At 41.6% G+C, this 19460-nt stretch overlaps 1 protein-coding gene across 2 annotated transcripts; it reads right to left on the minus strand.

Annotated features, from left to right (window-relative positions):
• Positions 1-5851: 5851 nt before the first annotated feature.
• Positions 5852-18951, minus strand: HAO2 (hydroxyacid oxidase 2). Of its 2 annotated transcripts, none has more exons than XM_026054260.1 (8): positions 18886-18951; positions 16819-16972; positions 14144-14295; positions 13309-13589; positions 11060-11275; positions 9148-9306; positions 7407-7476; positions 5852-6163 (listed from the first exon to the last, which is right to left on the minus strand). In XM_026054260.1, exons 2-8 carry the CDS (start codon positions 16947-16949, stop codon positions 6108-6110), a joined length of 1065 nt encoding a protein of 354 aa, XP_025910045.1. In that variant the 5' UTR covers positions 16950-16972; positions 18886-18951; the 3' UTR covers positions 5852-6107. The 2 variants fall into 2 exon arrangements, with proteins under 2 accessions (XP_025910045.1, XP_025910044.1); XM_026054259.1 differs by having other exon boundaries at positions 13309-13592.
• Positions 18952-19460: the final 509 nt, after the last annotated feature.

Genomic DNA, 19460 nt, shown 5'->3' on the forward strand with positions numbered 1-19460 from the left:
GAGGTGGCTTTTACTGCTCTAGTTTCTTGTCTGCTGGGCTCACCTACCATAGCACAGGTTTCTCATGCTCTGCAAGACCGAAAATGCACTTCTGGGATTCTTGATTTATTTATACTATTGTATGTATTACAGTTTGCTTGAGCTTCAAAGTGTTGAAATGGTCTAATCTACAGAGAATTTCAGTGGAATTATCTAGTTAAAATAAGACTATGAGGCCCATTTGTGCTTTCACAGTAGACTGTCAATACTTTGTACATCTCCAAAATACAGAGAACATGCCCAGGTATCTCTCATTAGGGATTCAAGTCAGTTTTAATGACGCTCTTCCAACGTGAGATGAGGGCAGGGTTTTGATCTGAAGTCCACATGACCCATTCTGCCTTTCCAGTGTTTTTGATACTCTCAGGACACCCTGACTTGAGCTCTTTTCCTTTCTCTCAAACAGGGTTTTTCAAGTTTGCTTACTGAATCAGGATGCTAAATAGCTGCCTTAAACAGGGAACACTGCCATGGCCAAAAAGAGGCCGCAAAACAAAACTGCTGAAAACACTGCAAAGGACTCCCGATTTCAGGCATAGCTGTATAGTCCTCTGAAAATGACTTGCTTGTTTTCATTCAGCTAACTCCTAAACTCCATTTCTACTCACTACAAAGAACCCTAAATAAAAGATACAGAAGCAGCACCCCCACATCATTACTTTGTAGAGCAAGATTGGGCCTCCAAGTAACAGTAGGAAAGCAAAAATATTTTGAGTCCAAGGAGCAGGCGAGAGCTCCCAGCTGACACAGATGATAAGTTTCGGCAACTGTTTCAATGACAGCGTCCTTGAAAACCCTTCCCTTATATCAACAAAGCCTTGTGAAAATTGTTATCTGTGCTGCTTTCCTTGGCTACTCGCAGAGAGGACCTTGACATTGTATGTTCTTATCAGAAGCTGGTGCAAATGAATTTTATGCCACGCATGCGTTCTGCAAGGAGAAATAGCTCATTAAGTCCTGCTGCTATACTTAGTTTTCTCTGTGCATGCACCTTGGATATGATACTTCCATTTTACATTTAGAAAGGAAATTAAATGCCTTAAAGAGGCATTAGAAAAGCAGGCCATGCAACAGAGCTTCTTAGGAAGTGAATTTTTTTCCACCACTGACCTTAAGCATTAGAACTCCCAAGTTTAGTAGAGCACAGTGCTTTATATGAGAATATGAATATTGTGCAACTATAGGCAATTATAGGGAGATCTGCTGCTGTACTTTAGTGCTTCAAGGTACTACTAGGCCAAATGCTTGAGGCAGTTTAAAGTAATCTTCCACACTGCTAAGCAACATCCTTCATTAGAACTGCCATTTGCAGATGTCAGCGATCAGCACAGCAGCAATGCACTAAATTCCAGTACAGATGCACATACTCACCAGGCTCTGGTGCTTCATGCAGATTCCACTGGAGGTATTTTTTTTTTTTTTGCTATTTCTCTTCAAAATTTTTGTGTGCTGTCACTGTGTGGTGTAACAGCCTACCTGTACTGTGAACAAAATGATCAAGCTTTGCTATTTTCCCAAGTAGACCAAGGCAGATACCTCAGCCTGTAAGCCACAGAGAGTGTTTATAGAACATTTTCAATGAGCAGGGAGGCCAGTGCACACCTCACCTCTAGCCCCCATCATCTTCATCAAATTCAAGGTTATAGCATGAGTCTGGGATTTGAAGTCTAACACACAGCTTTGCATCATCTAAAAAGTTAAAAAATGTGACATTCTATGTATGTCAAGGCACAGTCATTTTTAACTATGTTGTCTTCTCCTCCTTGACTTCATCATAAAACAAGACCTTCACAATATGTTGTTTTTCCAAGTACACAGATGAATGCTAGACTTGATTGCATGTCTAAGAGTATTTTTTTAGAACATCAGATTTGCCAAATTTTGGCTTATTTTGGAGAATTATTCTACATGAATTAAGTGGACAGTTTGGTCCATGTAGAATTTAGCATATTCCCACCTGTGGCATCTGTGATCTGCTAAACCGGGGACAGTGTTGGTCTTCCAGATTTATTGGTGGCAGGTTTTCAAAGAACAAATTTTCTTCAGCACGAGGGACAGAGCGTAAAAAAGGGGGCATGAGATTTTGGCATACGTTGGCAAAGACTTAATTCAAATCATAGAAAATTTGCAGAGGCTTGGAAAACTTGTATCACAGATTTGGAGTCTTTAGGCTTTGTTTTTAAGCTCACCCACCAAATAGCTTTTTATTCTTTTCTCCTCAAAAATGTTCTTCTCCTAACTGGTATTTGTGATTTTTGTCTTTCATCTTTTCCTGTTCTGAAGTCCCCAAGAAGTCCAGCTGTATGCTCTCCATTGCCTCCAATTAGGCAGTTAAAGATAACATATACCTTGCTCAAGACTGAACCAGCATGGTTCTCTCACTTTTCTTGCAAATCCTTGAAGTCCATCAAAATGTGTGATGCGGTGTTATTCCTTGGGCTTATCTGCAGGACTGTGAGCCTGCCAGCAAGGTTTGTTATTACTGGAACACAGAGGAAGGCCTCCATGTGAAGGCCTCTCTAAGATCACTGCAGACACATTTATCTCTGGGAGAAATTCACGTCTAAACAGAGAGATTCACTGTCTAAACTGACAGTGTTAGTACCACAGCAATTCCTCTCTTTTGACACTAAGGCATGATATTTGCACTAACTTACTAGAAATACCTTCTCTTTCCCTCACTCTTGCATTTGTCATTAAGAAAATAAGAACAATATTACAGTAATGGTTGATAATCCTGCTCAATTCTCAGATCCCCTTGGCAAAGAGGGGATGGGAAAGAACAGTACATTCACAGGCCTGAAGTCTGCCTGGTATCTAACAAGACAGCTGTACAAAGAGGAAGCTGCAGCCTGTTAAAAAGTAGAGCACTTTCCCACTGCTCCATGTTTTTGCTCATTGGTTGCACAACTGCACAAAAAAGAATCTGGACAAAGGTTAGCAGAAAACAAATAAAAATGCCAAGGCCTTGAGTTCCAGACCAGGATAATAATCTGAACTTGGTTCACTCTTCTAAATCTTCTTTACATTTTAGCAATATTCATTTGAAATGCATATAATTTGTGTTTTAGTAAACTCTTACACTGCATCAAGAAAAGTAATTATATGTTTAGACTATTTTGTTGTTATAAAGTATACTGTAAATTAAAGGTGGAAGCAGAGAGGAAATTAAATTCCTCTTTGTAAATATTTAAAAGATTTGGAATGTCAGAGTTAAAAGTTGCACAATCTTTTACCAATTGTGCACCATGAGAGCCTTTAAATCCGGGATCCACTTCTACTTTGCCATCATCCCCTACTCAGTGCACAGCAAGAAGAATGACAAGGAACAGGTCAGAGTAATCCAAAATACAGGCATGATTATTTCAGTGATTTAATATATGCCAATCTGAAAGGCAGAAGGCACTGGGGGAGGTGGGGGGAGCGGATAAGGAGTGTTTTAGGTCACTATATAGTTGGGAAGTTAGATAGAAAAATAGCATGACTGCAAATAGCCAATAGCAAGACACATCTCTTGGAAGACAAGAGATTTCAGCCCCACCAATGTTGCTCCTTCAGGACAGCCTGCAGTCTCAAACACCTTCTGCTGACCTTCTCACCTGCAGGTGCCTCATGTCTCTTCAAGTCTGACTGCATGTGTATTGCAGTAGACATACTGAGAGCTGCAAATCAGTGGCCTCTAAATAATTTTGGTTTAAGAAATTTATGCTGCCTCATACAGCAAATCTATTGAACAGCTTTATCAGACAAGGCATTTTTTTCTGGTTCTCCTCTGAAGGGCTCACATGCCTTTCAGCTCCATCTGTCTTTTTACTCTCCATCCCCCAACTTAAGTGCCATGGGAAAAACAGAAAAGATGAGTTACAAGCTGTTTCTTTTCAAATCACAAAATAAACCATGAAAATGGTTTGAAATGAATGAAAATGAGCACAATGAAAATAAGCATATTTTCATTATATGAAATTACCTTTCCTTCATAACATGTTTTGTTCTTATGGTACTCAAAAAAAGTGTCAGTGAAGCTATAATAAATGAGTCTAGCAGTGCAGAGCATTTCCATCATGATTGTTTCAGTTCCAGGACATGTCTTTGCGTTTCTTTGTGTTGCTTTCACACCTGAAGGTTTTTCTTCACATTTGTAACAATTACATGCATTCAGTTTTGATAGGGAGACAGTTTTTTTCTTCACAGAAACAGAGCTTAAGTGCAGTTGTCCAAGTTTCCCACCATTTACTTTCCTATTTCACAGCATTAGCTTTACAAGACCGCAGCAACATTCACCAAAAATTCTCTGCTACAGACATCTGTTCCATCTAACTTCCAGCTAGTGGCAACAGAAGCAGCAGGCTGTTCCAATGAAAACCATTAAGGTCCTGAGCCCTGGAAGTGCCTCAATGCCCCAAGTTAGTCACTGGCAATGACTGACTTTTTGTGACTTGTTTTTTCTTTGATAATTAAAACATGGTGGAGTAAGAGAGCCAGAACCATTATCTAAAACAATGAAAATGCTTAATGTGGAACTGCCTGGATGTGCCAGGGACTACATGTTGGATCTCCTCTCCAGAGCTCAGTCAGTTGATTCAGGTCTGTCAGTAAGCACCTTCATCTAGTTCTATTGCATAAGTTGGAAGCGTCACTTCTAGTAAGTTGAAGGCTAAAAAAAACTTCATTTTGTTCTTCTGATTACTGGTGCAATGGGAGGTGGTGCTGGGGCTGCCACTTGTGCACTGGGAGCTGAGGGGCAGCATGTTCAGCAGAAGTGAGGGTACACGTGCACTTTACTCCTAAGGGAAAGTCACATTTCTGGTGTGCCAGGAGCATATCTTGACCTCAGAAGCTTATTGATAATTTCATGCAAGGATAATTGGCATTTTATTGCTGAAACTCTGCCACTTACAATTACAATTAGAGTTTGAAAACTTGCATAGGTCTGTGCTCCAAGGACTCCTTGTGCACCTTCCTTCAAGTAATTAATGGTTGAAGTATTGCCCTTCTTGCACAGCCAAATGATTTTGGAGAGCAGAATCACAAGAAGAGCTGCCTGTGTACAAGAATGGGAGCCCATCATTCCCAGTTCAAGCTGGATGTGTGGCAATGCCCAAACCGTGCTTCCTTACAAGGAGGAAAGACCAGTGTCTCAGGCCAAAACTTGGAAAGGGATTGATGAGCATGTATTTCTTTTATGTCAGAGAGCATGAGTTTACACTGGCAGCAGCCCATTATGCTGCCCTCCACTAGGCTCCAGTGACAAATACAACATGCAGGTCTCATGTTAAAAGCACCTTTGACCTCAGCTTTGAGCTGTTAGCTTGCACTGCTGCGGCTCTCATCCATGGGCAAAGTCAGCAGGGCACCATGTGAGTTACTCATGCACTACCACAACCTTATGCTGTGCTCTGAAGCTAGACAGGGCCTGGGTGTTGCTCTGTTGAGGATGCTCTGAATTAACTGTGATGTAAAGGACATCCAGGAGTGCTGTTGGGAGTGCAGGGTATTTCTGGGGTCACTATTGATTTCATTTCTCTTTTTATAAGCAGTGCAGAAGATGACCCTACTGTAAAGGGAAGCCAGGGTACCTGTTAGTTGTTGGCTGATCTAATTTTCCAGTCTGCTATGAATATGTCCGGTACAGTGAAACTACCGGAGGTAGCGGTACAGTTCTTCCACAAAGACAGACCTGTAGCTGGACTTGCAGTCAGACTAGGTAGAAAGATCATGCAGAAGAAGCAAGGAACACAGTTCATAGCATGTCTGACTGCTAGACATAATAGAATTTGGGAGCAAGGCACAACACAGGTAATGGCACGGAACAGACAGTTTTAAGTAAATGTATTTAAGCAAGTAACAATTATCTGCAGTTTTAAAGAACTTATTGGTCTCAATGAAAGAAAAGGATGATCTTTGATAGCATGGGGTCTTCCTAGTTTCCTTGGGTGCTTTTTGAAGGTTTTATCAGCAGTATGTTATAGGTTGAGCATTTGCACTTCGTTTTTCTATTTTCAGTCTGTTTTGGGACCTCAACTGTTGGCATGAGCTGCTTCTGTTCAGAGGGTGTTGCCGGAGGCTGTTCACAACTTTGAGTATTGAACTAGGTGCCGGCCAATTTCTGAGACACTAGAACAACCTGAAATAAAATAGAGAATTCAAACTTGTTAATGACAGAATGAAACTGTGGAGAAAACTTGGAAGATCTTCTCACAGAATCTCACCCTACAAGCTAATCCTGTACAAGCCACGGAGGAAGAGGTTGGCATTTGAACACCTCACAGAAGTTCTGCTAGTCTGTGGCATCTTCTGCTTAGGCACTAGACTTCCCATACAAGGATCTTTAGAGATTAGGAAAAAAGGGATCCTTATTACAGGCTGTGCAGGCAATGATCTGATGCAGCCAGGAGTAAAAGGGATACAGTAAAGAAACAGGACTGAAGGACCTTTATGCCTAAACTGACCAGAGATGGAAACTTCCAGTGCCTTTTCTTTCAGCTAAATCCAAGGTGAATTTTCACAGCCCCAACCAAAAGACCTGCTACTCTTCCTGACTTCAGTGCTCTCTTGCCAGCTTCCCTCTCAGAAAAAATGCTTGTAAGAAACTTTACTACTTGCAGAAGCAACCCAAAGAAAAAGTAACATGAATTACTCCAAAGGACTCTAGATGTCCTGTCTCTCCTAGGCAGGGTTGCCACCTATTTGGGTTTGCAGTTAAGGCAATAAAAATGTCTTTAAAGCATTATCTGAACTGGGATAGGACCATTTGTTGATGCCTGAATTCTTCTACACAGGACCCGAGGAGTAAAACATACATTGTACTTTTCTGGGGTGCCATTGGAGGCAAAATGGCACCGATTAGCTATTCAATGAGAGTCAAATATGGCATTTATAGGAGAGAGCAGAAGTAAGAGTTCCAGATCTGGGAGCCAGTGAAAGTCTGGAAAGGCCTTTTAGCACGTTGGCATCTCTCACACTTAGAGAAAAATCCTGAATCTGGTTTTTCTGAACTTGTCATGCTGAAAAAAAAAAAAAAAAAAAAAAAGGCTGCATTTTACTCCAGTACAGATTGTCAAATACTGGAAAACATGCAATTCCGAGCAGAACAGAATCTGCAGCTTTTGTTTAGGTCTTCTTAGCAGTTCTGCATTTCTTTAATTTAAATCAGATCAGAAAGCTCCTCGCTTACTCCCCCTTATAAGCTTCACTGCTGTGGCACATAAAATGCAAAGTGGATTCACAAGAAGAAAAGAATATCTCAGCTAATACCAGCACAATTCACATGCTTTCTTTCTGATTCATTAAGTCTGTTTGGATGTGAAGCTACTATTGCATGCACACCCTCTGCATCACCCGTTGAAAACAACCTGCAAAATGCTTACCAGTTAAGGCCATTGACAAACGAAACTCATCACGCAAAATCCTCAAAACATCTTGAAGACCTTCTTCACCCTACTCCAACAGAGAAAGCAGTCAGAGTGAAAGGAGCACTGGCCCATAGCTGTGCAGCAGGATGCTTTCACTGTGAGAGCTGGGACAGTCCCTTAAATCAGTGCCAGTTCTAGTCATTTATGCAGATGAACACTTGAAATGATATGATGGATGGGCTGGGTTCATCATAAATTAATTTAGATGCTTTTTCTTTTTGTGATATATCTGAACAGGGAAAGAAAACAAAGCTGTTTTTCACTTCTGACATTTTCTAGCTGTTTTTTTTTTCTTTTTTTTAACTTTCAGATTACTTATGCCAATGGGCTTGTTTTAAAATGTCAAGCTTGGCAATGCTGACAGTATTTTATGAAGCACTGAGAGTTTTATAAATGGCAAAGCTTTAAAAACTTTAGTTTACTCAGATGCAGGGATGAAATAGTAGACTGTGCATTTTTCTCCAAACAAATGGCATCAACAAGCTCAAACTGCATAAAATGTATATGTTTTTATCTTATTGTAAAATATTGGAATTTTTTTTCCTTTTCTTATATTCTTTTATTTTTCTCTTTATTTCTTAAAATGAATGCTTTGGGTGCAGAAAATGTCACTGCTTGTCCTTGCCCTTCCCCTGTTGCATGTTGAGGGAATGCCACAGACGTGTATGTATAGGAATATCTTATGGAATAGGATACTCAGATACTGTTGAACTCAAAAAATACCATCTGCTGTCTGTTCCCATAAGGGAAAAATTGCAGGCAACTCAGCAACTCACAAAATGCCCTTTTCTTGTAGGCCTCTTTTCTCTGTTTACTGGAACTGTCAGCTCTTCCAGATTTCTCACAAGATTCAGTCAATTTCTTGCTTAAATTTAGTTTCTAGAATCTACAGGGATCACACCACTGGATATCTCACCTTAAAGACAGAAAATACTTCTGTATCATAAATTTTTTTTTTTATAGCAGATCATTGAACATACCAATCCCAAGGCTAAAAAGCAAAAGCTTTGCAAATTAAAACAGTATGTAATTACATTTTACTTTTCAATATGTCATACTAATCTTCTGCATCAGAAGCCTGATTTATGATTTGGGATCAAACAAATGTTCTAATACTGAGGAAGCATCAAAGCTCAAATGGTAGAAGGTGGAATGGATGATAGCAGCACACTTAAGTTCCTACAGGACTTGTGCTCATCCTGCCAAAAAAAAAAAAAAAAGACATCGGGGGGATAGAGATCTCCATATATTTCTAAAAAGAACTCATAACATCACTATTAAGCTGCTGTACTAAAACCATATATTGTTTCCTGGTAAACAGAAAGCAGATAAAGTTTTCAAAAACATCTTTGCAACAAGCAGAGACCACTTCCTATTTAAAAAAAAAAACAGGGAAAAAAATGGCCATGACTCCTACAATATTTTAGCACCAAATGGCAACACTAAGAAATCAAGCCCACGAGACAATGTTTTCAACTTCAAAAGCATTTTTAAAACATAAAGTTCCCTACTATTTTTAATCACACAAGATGTCTGGTTTTGATTCAGCTGCGGGCATTCTCACTAAAAATTCAGCAAAAGTAAAAAATGCTTCAGATTCCTCACTGATGAAAGCTGTCTCAATGAGATTTTTTTAAAGTAACTTAGACTGCAGCAGAGTGTGAGAAGGAGACATACAAACCTCAACCTTCCTTACCTTGTAAGCAAGCCCCCACAAAGCTGGTCTTCCAATAAAGACACATTTTGCTCCCAGTGCCAGTGCCTTTAATACATCACTGCCTTTTCGTATTCCACCGTCTAAATAAACCTCAACTCTGCCTTGTACAGCCTCCACAACTTCAACCAGAGCATCAATCTGCAAAGAAGGAGGTTTCATGCTGAAAGTCAGCTTTTGATCCTGACACACAAGTGAGAAATGTGAACCAGACAGACAGTATGGAATAATTTACTAGCATATGTTCTCAAAATGATATGTAAAAACACATCACAAATAACTCAGTACCAAAAGCTGTAGAATAAAGTACAGTTCCATTTTAAATTTGCCAGATAGTTCCCTTTTTCCAATACTTTCTCTATGCTAGAATACTTTGATAGCATTCTGGTAAGTCACAAACTGTTTCATTTGCTTTCCATTTTTTTAAAGGATTTTAAAAATAAATTTTAATGGAAATAATTGTTGATAATATCATGCTTTCATATGAGGCAATAATGAACAACAAATATGTTGTGAAAAGGCTAATGTCCAATTCTGCCTCTTTATTTCCAACTCGCCTAATTTTAGTGACCATCTGTTGGAAGTCTCCTCAAGCCCCATAAAGCAGCTATTTCATTTACTATGTAGTGCAATCTACACGTCATTTCCTCCTGGCTAAGCCTCTTCATTCCCAAGATCCTTTCCATAGAGCAGAGCACCATGCAGAGATACTGGCTCTGGTCCCAAGGGCAATATAACCAGTGACATGACATTGTGCCAGACCTCATTAACCCTCCTCAGCAAGCTTAAATATCCCCTTGCTGTGATGTCTTACACTCTCTTACCTTCCTTTCATCCTTTCATGTTTAGGTAGAACAGATCTAACTAAGATTACAAAGGAGATTTCTCCAGTTGCTCTTTTTTTTTCCCCTCAGAATTTCAGGCTGAAATTTGTCTAGGAGTAGCTCGCCAAGCACAGTGGCAAGCCTTTTTTGCCAGACTTGATATGAAGAGACTGGCAAGGCTATGTTTCTGCTGGATTGTCTGTCTATGGAAAAAAAAATGTTTAAGATAGAAGAGCAGTTTAATATGGATGTCATGTCTATTATTATGTCTTTAGCATTTAGAACAAAATTTTCTTTAATACTGCTGTCCTTGATATAGCAGAGAATTCCCTGGTGCGTACTTTTATTTTCCAGAGTAAAATAAAGAGAATAAGTCACCAAAAATGGGTTGCTCTGCAGTACAAAAATGTAAAACAAACAATCGGAAAAACTGATCATTTACTGCCAGTAAAGCACAGGGAGAAAAAATGAAGCCCAATTAAAGCAGTGAAATACACATATGTCCTAACAACCTATTTTTTGGATGGATAAACAAATAGGGAATTTTCCCCAAGTGTGTTATCCTTCTGTTGACTCATAAAAGTCTTGAGTCTGTAAATACACATGCGGATCTCTCATTAAACCTAGCTGTATTGTTTGTGCATGTTTTGGCAAAGATTAATAATGAGAATACATTATACTCTCCTTTGTACATATTCAACTCCAGAGCTTCATTTTTTTCCTGATAGATTGCACAAAAAGTATGTGTGCACTGTACTACCTGATGAAGACATAGGCAAACCAACTTTTACTGTTAGACCAATTACTGACAGTGGTTTTTCTGCATTAATACGGACTCAGTGCTGCTTACAGAACCTCCAAAGAAACTGAGAAACTACTTGTGTGGGTAGCACATGCCAAGACATGCAGCTTACCAATTTAAAGCTGAAGGACATCTGCACATGCTCATGGACATGCAACAAACACAAAATCCACCAGAAGGTCGTATACAGCCATTCACATACAGACATCCACCTTAGCACAAGCATGCACACAACAAATACTCACAGGACATCAAGTGTAGCACTTACCGTGGCAGGTCCTCCATCCAGTTGCCTTCCACCATGATTGGACACAATAATACCCTGAGCTCCATGTCTTACTGCCAGCTCTGCATCTTCTTTAGTCAAGATGCCTTTAACGATGATAGGCAGATGAGTAAGGCTCTGCAGCCAGTGGATATCATTCCAGTTAATGGAAGGATCCAAGCTGTTGGGTGGGAGTCCATACTCAGAACGGTCATCTCCCTGCAGCCATGAAGCATGGAAATCTCATTCTAAGTTGTAATGAGGAGTTTAAGGGAGATCTAAAAAAGACTAATTAAACTTTCTAAACATCTTGTCCATGACCTCTGTGAAGAGTGTGTCATTGGGGGAGAGTCATAGAATCATTATGGTTGGAAAAAAACTTCAAAATCATCAAGTCCTACCATAAGCTATTCACCACTATGCCTGCTAAAACCACTTCCCTAAGTGCCTCGTCCACATGGTTCTTGATGGTGGCTCCACCACTTCCCTGGACATCCTGTTCCAATGCTTGACTACTCTTTTCATATAGAAATGCTAATGTCTAACCTGAACCTCCCCTGGTGCAACTCAAGGCCACATCCTCTTGTCAGTAGTTATTCTGTAGAAGAGATCGACCCCTGCCTCATTGCAACCTCCTTTCATGTAGAGAGCAATAAGGTCTCCCCTGAGCCTCCTCTTCTCCAGATTAAATAACCTCAGCATCCTCAGACATAAGGTCTGTGCTCCAGACCCTTCACCAGCTTCGTTGCCCTTCCTTGAACACACTCCATCACCTCAATATCCTTCTTATAGTGAGGGACTCAAAACTGAACACAGTATTCAAGGTGCAGTCTCAACAGCACTGAGTACAGGGGGACAATCACTTCCCTGGTCCTGCTGGTCACTGTTCCTGATATTGGCCAGGAGGCTCTTGGCTGCCTTGTCCCCCTGGGCACACTGCTGGCTTGTGTTCAACCAGCTATGGATCAACCCCCCAGATCCTTTTCTGCCACACAGCTCTCCAGCCACTCTGCCCCTAAACCTGCAGCGCTGCATGAGGTTGTTGGGACTGAAGTGCAGGAATCAGCACTTAGTCTTGTTAAACCTCATACAGTTGGTCTTAACTCATCACTCCAGCCTGTCCAGATTCCTCTGCAGAGGGATCAACTCTACCTACCCTCAGGCAGATCAACTCTTTCTCCCAGCTGGATGTTTTCTGCAGACTTGCTGAGGATGCACTCGATCCCCTTGTCCAGATCAACCATAGAGATATTAAAGAGGACCAGCCCCAACACTGACCCCTGGAAAACAGCACTCGTGACCAGTCATCCAAAGGATTTAATTCCATTCACCACTGCTCTTTGGGCCTGGCCATTCAGCCAGGTTCTCACCCAGTGAAGAGTCTGCCAGTGTAAGCCAATTGCTGCCAGCTTCTCCAGGAGAAGGCAGTGGGAGACTGTGTCAGAGGCCTTTACAAAGTCTAAGCAGACCATGACCACAGGCTTTCCTTCATCCACTAGAAGGGTCCCCTGGTCATAGAAGGAGATCAGGTTGGTGAGGCAGGATCTGCCCTTCATGATCACATGTTGGCTGGGCCTGATCCCCTGGTTGTTGCACACATGCTGTGTGATCCTCCTCAAGATGTTCTACTCCATAACTTTCCCCAATATCAAGGTCAGGCTGACCGATTTGTAGTTTCCCAGATCCTCCATCTGACCCTTCTTGTAGATGGGAGTCACACTGGCAAGTCTCCAGTCATCTGGGACCTCCTCTGTTGACCAGGACTAGTGATAGATCGGAAAGCAGCTTGGCAATCACTTCTGCCAGCTCCCTCAGAACCCTTGGGTGGATCCCACCTGGTCCCATAGACTTGTGAGTCTCCAAGTAGAGTAGCATGTCACTGAGTGTTTCCTCCTAAATTATGGGGGATTTCTTCTGCTCTCCATAGGTATCTTCCCCCAGCTCAGAGGACCAAGTATCTTGAGGAGAACTGATCTGGATGCTAAAGACTGAGGCAAAGAAGGCATTAATTACATCATTCTTATCCTCATGCTTATATTTTAAAAAGACTTGGAAATAAATTTCTTTCTAAGGAGGCTGGGCTGAGATTTTAAAGCTGGAATCCTGGTCAGTAGGAGGTCAAATTGGAATAGTATGGAACCAGAATGGGAGAAAAAATTCCCCAGATGTCAAGGTAAAAGATACTCGGTGTTTTTTTTCCCATGTGGTATATACCAGCACAGTGAATGAGGAAACCTCATCATTTTACAAACCTCAAAAGCTCCCTCCAAGTTCTTCAGGCTCATGTGTGGAGGAAGCCGGAAGCCATTACGGACATCATCACGTCTTTTGCCAGTGTAGGGCAGGTCAGCTGTGAGGACGAGGCCTTGGAAACCCAAGGCCTCTGCCTGTTGGACCAGCTTCTTAGAAACCATCCTGTTGCGGTGGATATAGAGCTGGAACCATTGGAAACCACCCGGGGCAGCCGCAGAGATCTCTTCCAGGCTGCTGGTGGAGTATGTGCTGGCAATGTAACAAACGTTCATGGCTTTGGCTGCTTTAGGAGATATTAACAGAGTCAGAATCAATGTTATTTGAATACCTATCCTAGGATTTGAAGTCCTATCAGGTACCCGTTACAAGATTTTTTCATATATGGTTAAGAGAGAACCTGCATGGCTATTTTATGTATATTCTACCAACATGGCATTCTACCAGCTGGCATACATGTCTCCGAGTTTAAAAATGGCAACTTTTACCATGCAGTGTTGTAGGATGATGGTTAAGAATACAGGAAAGGAAGAAATAATTCACCAAGTATTTTTTCATTTTGAAACTGATTTTTGAAAACAGCAGTTTATGATTACTACTACCTCACAGGAATGTGTTACCAAATGCAATCTGTTTATACGGAAACCCAAATGTGAGCAAAGGTATTCCTAGCGGTCAGCTATCCAGATTCACAACAGGAGTTTTTTCCCACAAGAAATTTACAGGCTGAGACCTATCCATCACACTACAAATCATCCTAAGAGCTCCTTATCATCCTCAGCTCCTACTGAGTTTTCCACAAACTCATTTTTGCTAGAAAGCAACAAAATGGAGTACCTCTTGCGGTGCTTTTCTCTCCATCAGGACATGCAAGCTGGTGGAAGCCTGTAGGGGCAATTCCTACAGGAAAGCTGATTTCAGTTCCCAGGAGCTTAGTCCTAATGTCCATCACAGACACATCACGCAGTACACGTGGCCGAAAACGAATCCTGTAAAACAACAGCAATAAAACACTCTTCAGTGATGTAGCTGCCCAATGGCTTTTCTGATTTTGATGTTTACCCAACATAACATAGGAATCTGAGCTGGTAAACAAAGCATAGTCATGTGAAAATGATTCTTCCTTTCTGTTTGCTTTCACAGGATATTTCAGCCAGCTGTAACTATATTTAATCTCATACTCCCATTCATGAGCCACAATACATCATTCTTGCACATCCCAATTCTGCTCACCAGTCTTTACATCCCTTGTTCTCTCTGTGCCCCCTCCCCACAAATTATCCCAGGTCTCTGTCTTCCACTACATCATTCTCTATGTTCATGGCACAGTATTTGCCCTCACTCTCTACAGCACAGTTTCCAAATCCCATAGTATTCACACTTAGGATTCCTGCAGGCAACCACACACTCTCCATTACATCTCACAGAATGCAATGGTTAAGGTTGGAAGAGACATCTAGAGATGATCTAGTCCAACCCCCCTGCTCCAGCAGGAACACCCAGAGCATGTGGCACAGGGCTGCATCCAGGCAGGTTCTGAAGACCTCCAGAGAAGGAGAGTCCACAACCTCCCTAGGCAGCCTGTTCCAGGGCTCTGTCACCCTCACAGGAAAGAGGTTCTTCCTCACATGCAGATGGAACTTTCTGTGTTTCAACTTACACCCATTTCCCCTTGTCCTATGTGGTGGCCTAATGGCCACCACTGAGAAGAGTTTGGCCCCTTCCTCCCTACATTCGCCCATCATGTACTTATATACATTAACCAAATCCCCTCTCAGCCTTCTCTTCTCCAGAGAAAATAGGCCCAGCTCACTTAGTCTCTCTTTGTATGAGAGATGTTCCATTCCGTTAATCATCTTTGTTGCCCTCCACTGGACCCTCTCGAGAAACTCCACATCCCTCTTATACAGGGGAGCCAGAACTGGACCCAATACTCCAGGTGTGGCCTCCCCAGAGCTGAGGAGAGGGGCAGGATCCCCTCCCTCCACCTGCTGGCAACACTGCTCCTGATGCAGGCCAGGATCCCATTGGCCTTCTTGGCCACGAGGGCACTGCTGCCTCATGGGTAACTTGTTGTCAGCCAGGACTCCCAGGTCCCTCTCTGTGGAGCTGCTTTCCAGCAGGTCGACCCCTAATCTGTACTGATACCTGGGGTTATTCCTCCCCAGGTGCAGGACCCTGCACTTGTCCTTATTGAACCTCATGAGTTTCCTTTCTGCCCAACTCACCAGCCTGTCCAGGTCCCTCTGGATGGCAGCACAGCCCTCCGGAGTGTCGGCCACTCCACCCAGCTTGGTGTCGTCTGCAAACTTGCTCAGGGTGCACTCCGTGCCCTCGTCCAGGTCATGGATGAACAGGTTGAACAGCACTGGGCCCAGTACTGACCCCTGAGGGACACCACTGGCCACAGGCCTCCAACTGGACTCAGCCCCATTTATCATCACCCTATGGGCTCTGCCATCCAGCCAGTTCTCAGTCCATCTCACTGTGCACTCGCCCAGTCCATACTCCTGGAGCTTTCCTAAGAGGATATTATGGGAGATGGTGTCGAAAGCCTTGCTGAAGTCAAGGTAGAAAACATCCACAGCTCTCCCCTCATCCATCCAGCCAGTCATCCCATTGTTGAAGGCTATCAGGTTTGTCAAACGTGACTTCCACTTGGTGAATCCATGCTGACTACTCCTGATCACCTCCTTCTCCTTGACATGCCTAGAGATGCTCTCTAGGATGAGCTGCTCCATCACGTTACCAGGGATGGAGGTGAGGCTGGTTGCACTGTAGTTGTCTGGCTCCTCCCTCTTGCCCTTTTTGAAGACTGCAGCGACGTTGTTTTTTTCTAGTCCTCCGGCACGTCCTCTGCTCTCCATGACCTCTTGAAGATGACGGAGAGCAGCTGAGCAATAACCCCTGCTGGTTCCCTCAGCACTCTTGGGTACATCCCATCCAGGCCCATAGATTTATGGGTGGCCAGTTTGCCTAAGTGATTCCTAACCCAATCCTCCTTATCCAGTGGAAGGTCTTCCTGTTGTCTATTTATCTTTCTTTTACCTGGGCTCTGTAGTTCTTGGGGACTAGCCCTTAGCAGTAAAGACCGAAGCAAAGAAGGCATTTAGTACCTCTGCCTTCTCTGCATCTTCCATTGCCAAGGCGCCCTCCCCATTGAGCAGCGGGCTAACATTTTCCCTGCTCTTCCTCTTGCTGCTGATATATTTATAGAAACCCTCTCACTCTATTATAGGCACTTATTCTCTTTTCTTTCAAACCATGTCATACCATTTGCCTGTATCCTCAATGTCCATTATGCCTCATACAGTCTGTTTCTTATTTTGGCTAGCATCAGAGGGTGCAGTGAATGTCATAAAGGTAGGTGCATTCTGCTTGGGGATCAGTCAGAGAGGACAAGATATTTTTTCTTTGCTTGTGAAAGCTGAGCATGAATGCCACACATACTTGCACACAAACATAATTTAACAGATTCCAGTATAATAACCCTCACTTCCCCTTCACATTACCTTTTATATGCCAGGATATTGTCATCCCGAGTGGTTCCATCATCTGCTCCCGCTGCAAAAAAATCCCAGGTGGTCTTAGGTAAATACTTTTTAGCATAAACTTCAAAGTCTGACAGACACACCATAGCCATTTCAGAGAGAGACTGTGAGAACCCTGGAAGAAAAAAGAGATAATATGGAGCAGAAATTAAATATGGAACTGTCATTCTCTCTTCTATGTGCTCTAAAGTCACTTAATGCAAACTTTGACTTCTTGGCCTTGAGCTTGCTGTTATCATATCAGAAATGTAAATCTAGATTTAAATTCCTCATTAGCTCTCACAAATCATAACAAAATTAGCAAAAGAAAGGAACTTTGGAGGTTATCTAATCCAGCCTGCCTCCTAAAAGAATCTGGAAAAATGTTTCAAAGTTTGCATGGTACAGCTGCTGGCTGAACTTGGTCTGGGGAATACTGTGTCACACACAAAAATCAGTCACATAGGTGACACATTTCTGAAACTCTCAAGTCTTGATCTTGATCTTTCGAGTGATAACTCCACGATGACTTCACTCCAAGAACTTCGCTCCAAGAAGTTCCACCATAATTAAAGGAATTCCAGGAAGAATCTGCTCTTTTATTTCTTAAGATCTCTCTGGAATCAGAATTTCTTTCTCACTTTTAGTTAATGCTTTACTGGACTATGATTACCCTCTGTCCACAATTATTTCTTCTGATCTTGATTAAAACTTGCCATTTATCTCTGCCCTAGTATGAGAAAAACTTGCTGATCCAAAGAATAAGAGGAAACTTGTATAGCTGTGTTTCCGTTCTGCCTTAATGAACAGAAGCCTGAGGAGGACAATTTAGGTCTTCCACTTCAGCAATCATACAATTTTATCACAAACTTCTTTAAAAAATTTTAAACGTCTTTTAAAAAAGCAAGTAAACACAGAGTGTACATCTAACCTGCTCCAGCATGAAGGCATTGTAAAGCTATGTGCAGTCTCTGAGTCAGAGCCAAGGCTACAGTTGTGGAAAAAATATTTGGTAAGAATATTCATTTTTCTTGGACACTAAATAAATAAACAAATATCCCTTACTGTTCACTTTCCATGCTGCGGCATTCATGCCTGATAAGGGAAGAATATACAAAATTTGGAGAAACCATGGAAGAACATGAACAAAAAGCAGATTTTACAACATGAAACATGATTCAAAGAACAATTCTCAGTCTGTCTAGGAACAGAAGTGACATTGTATCACCCAAATTTTCAGTCAAATTAATACAAATCTTTTATGCTTGTGAAACAGCCCGGACAACATAACTATGCAAGTGGATGTCTAGGTGTAAGGAAATATGGTATACTACACTGTATAAAACATAGGAAAAAAATAATTTTGCTAAATAGATTCTTATAATTACTTTTGCAACTTTTATTAAGATAGATATTTTGTAGTGTGGAGTTTTAAAACAGCTGTGGTTTTCATCTTTCTAAAAATAGCCAGGAAGAAGTAAATATTCTGGCTCTCAAGACTAGCCTTTCACAACAGATTATCAGAGATTTCAAGTTTCACCAAAATGAGTCCAATGTTTCCGATGTTTGTACTTTTAACACAGAAAAACACATAGGCTATGCACATAAATCCAGTTTGTCAAATTGTAAACATGGATATGTCTCTCTGATGTTTTACACAAATTACTCTGTAACTACACTTGAAAAACAGAATCATAATTCTATGCTAGCAAAGAGCTCAGATAATGGAATCAACTGTAAGAAAGACAAAGAGGAAATGTGACTGATATTTTAATTAGTAGTTTGTCTCTTCTAATGACAGTTTGGTGTCAGGATGGTAAAAATATCCCAAGGCCTGTCTGAATGTCTTTATTACATCAACCACTGTTGATAGCACAAGTCTTCATATATCAGAAAATACCATATACAACATATCATGAGTTCCCCTTTCCCTTGATGTAGGAAAGATCAGCAAGCACACACACACACAAAAAAATCTTTAATGGCAGAATAAATAGTAATCATAAATGACCCAGGTCCAAGCTTCATTGTCCCTCAGTTAAGACTTACTTTGGGTTTCGGAGTGAGCAGCAGAAGATGAGATCTTCTGTTTCAAGTTAGCCTACAAACAGGATGCATAAGCTAAGTAGCTGCTGTTTTTTTTTCTGGAGTCAATAATCAACCACAAGCAATCAAAGCTCAACCCTGCAGCAAACTTTGCACTGCTTGTGTAAGACTGACTTTGTTTTGCTATCAGATCATTAAAAGGTCCTTCCAAAAATATCTACTTTGTCGTCAAAGTCGTTGCTTGGAAAAGAGCACTGGAACTGTGCTGTTTGGCAGTGACTAAAGGCTATGTATTCACTCAGGGAAGCAACAACATCTGTAGGGTTTTGACTAAAATTGTCCCTGAGGATGGCAGCAGAGGGGGAAGCTGGGCATCCTGTTCAGATAAGGGCGGGCAGCGCTCCCTGCTCCTTGCTCAAAGCAGGAGAAGGAGTAGAGGTGAAACACCATTTCCATGTGAGGACCTCAAGAAACACCAGGTTTGCACTGAAGGTGCACTGAAATAATACAGGATTTCAATAGAGTGAAATAGTAGATGTGAGATGCTTGTGCTTTAGCAAAGCTTTCTTTAATGAAAT

This window comes from Nothoprocta perdicaria, unplaced genomic scaffold (genome assembly GCF_003342845.1).
Source record: "Nothoprocta perdicaria isolate Ctin4 unplaced genomic scaffold, notPer1 scaffold_120, whole genome shotgun sequence".
Classification (NCBI taxonomy): domain Eukaryota; kingdom Metazoa; phylum Chordata; class Aves; order Tinamiformes; family Tinamidae; genus Nothoprocta; species Nothoprocta perdicaria.

Coding starts and splice junctions, on each gene's coding strand:
- HAO2 (XM_026054259.1), bottom strand. CDS start 16,949: ATGGCTATGGTGTGTCTGTCAGACTTTGAAGTTTATGCTAAAAAGTAT. Junction 14,296..16,818: donor AATATCCTGGCATATAAAAG/GTAATGTGAAGG, acceptor GTTGTTTTACAG/GATTCGTTTTCGGCCACGTG. Junction 6,164..7,406: donor TTTGTCAATGGCCTTAACTG/GTAAGCATTTTG, acceptor ATTTTATTTCAG/GTTGTTCTAGTGTCTCAGAA.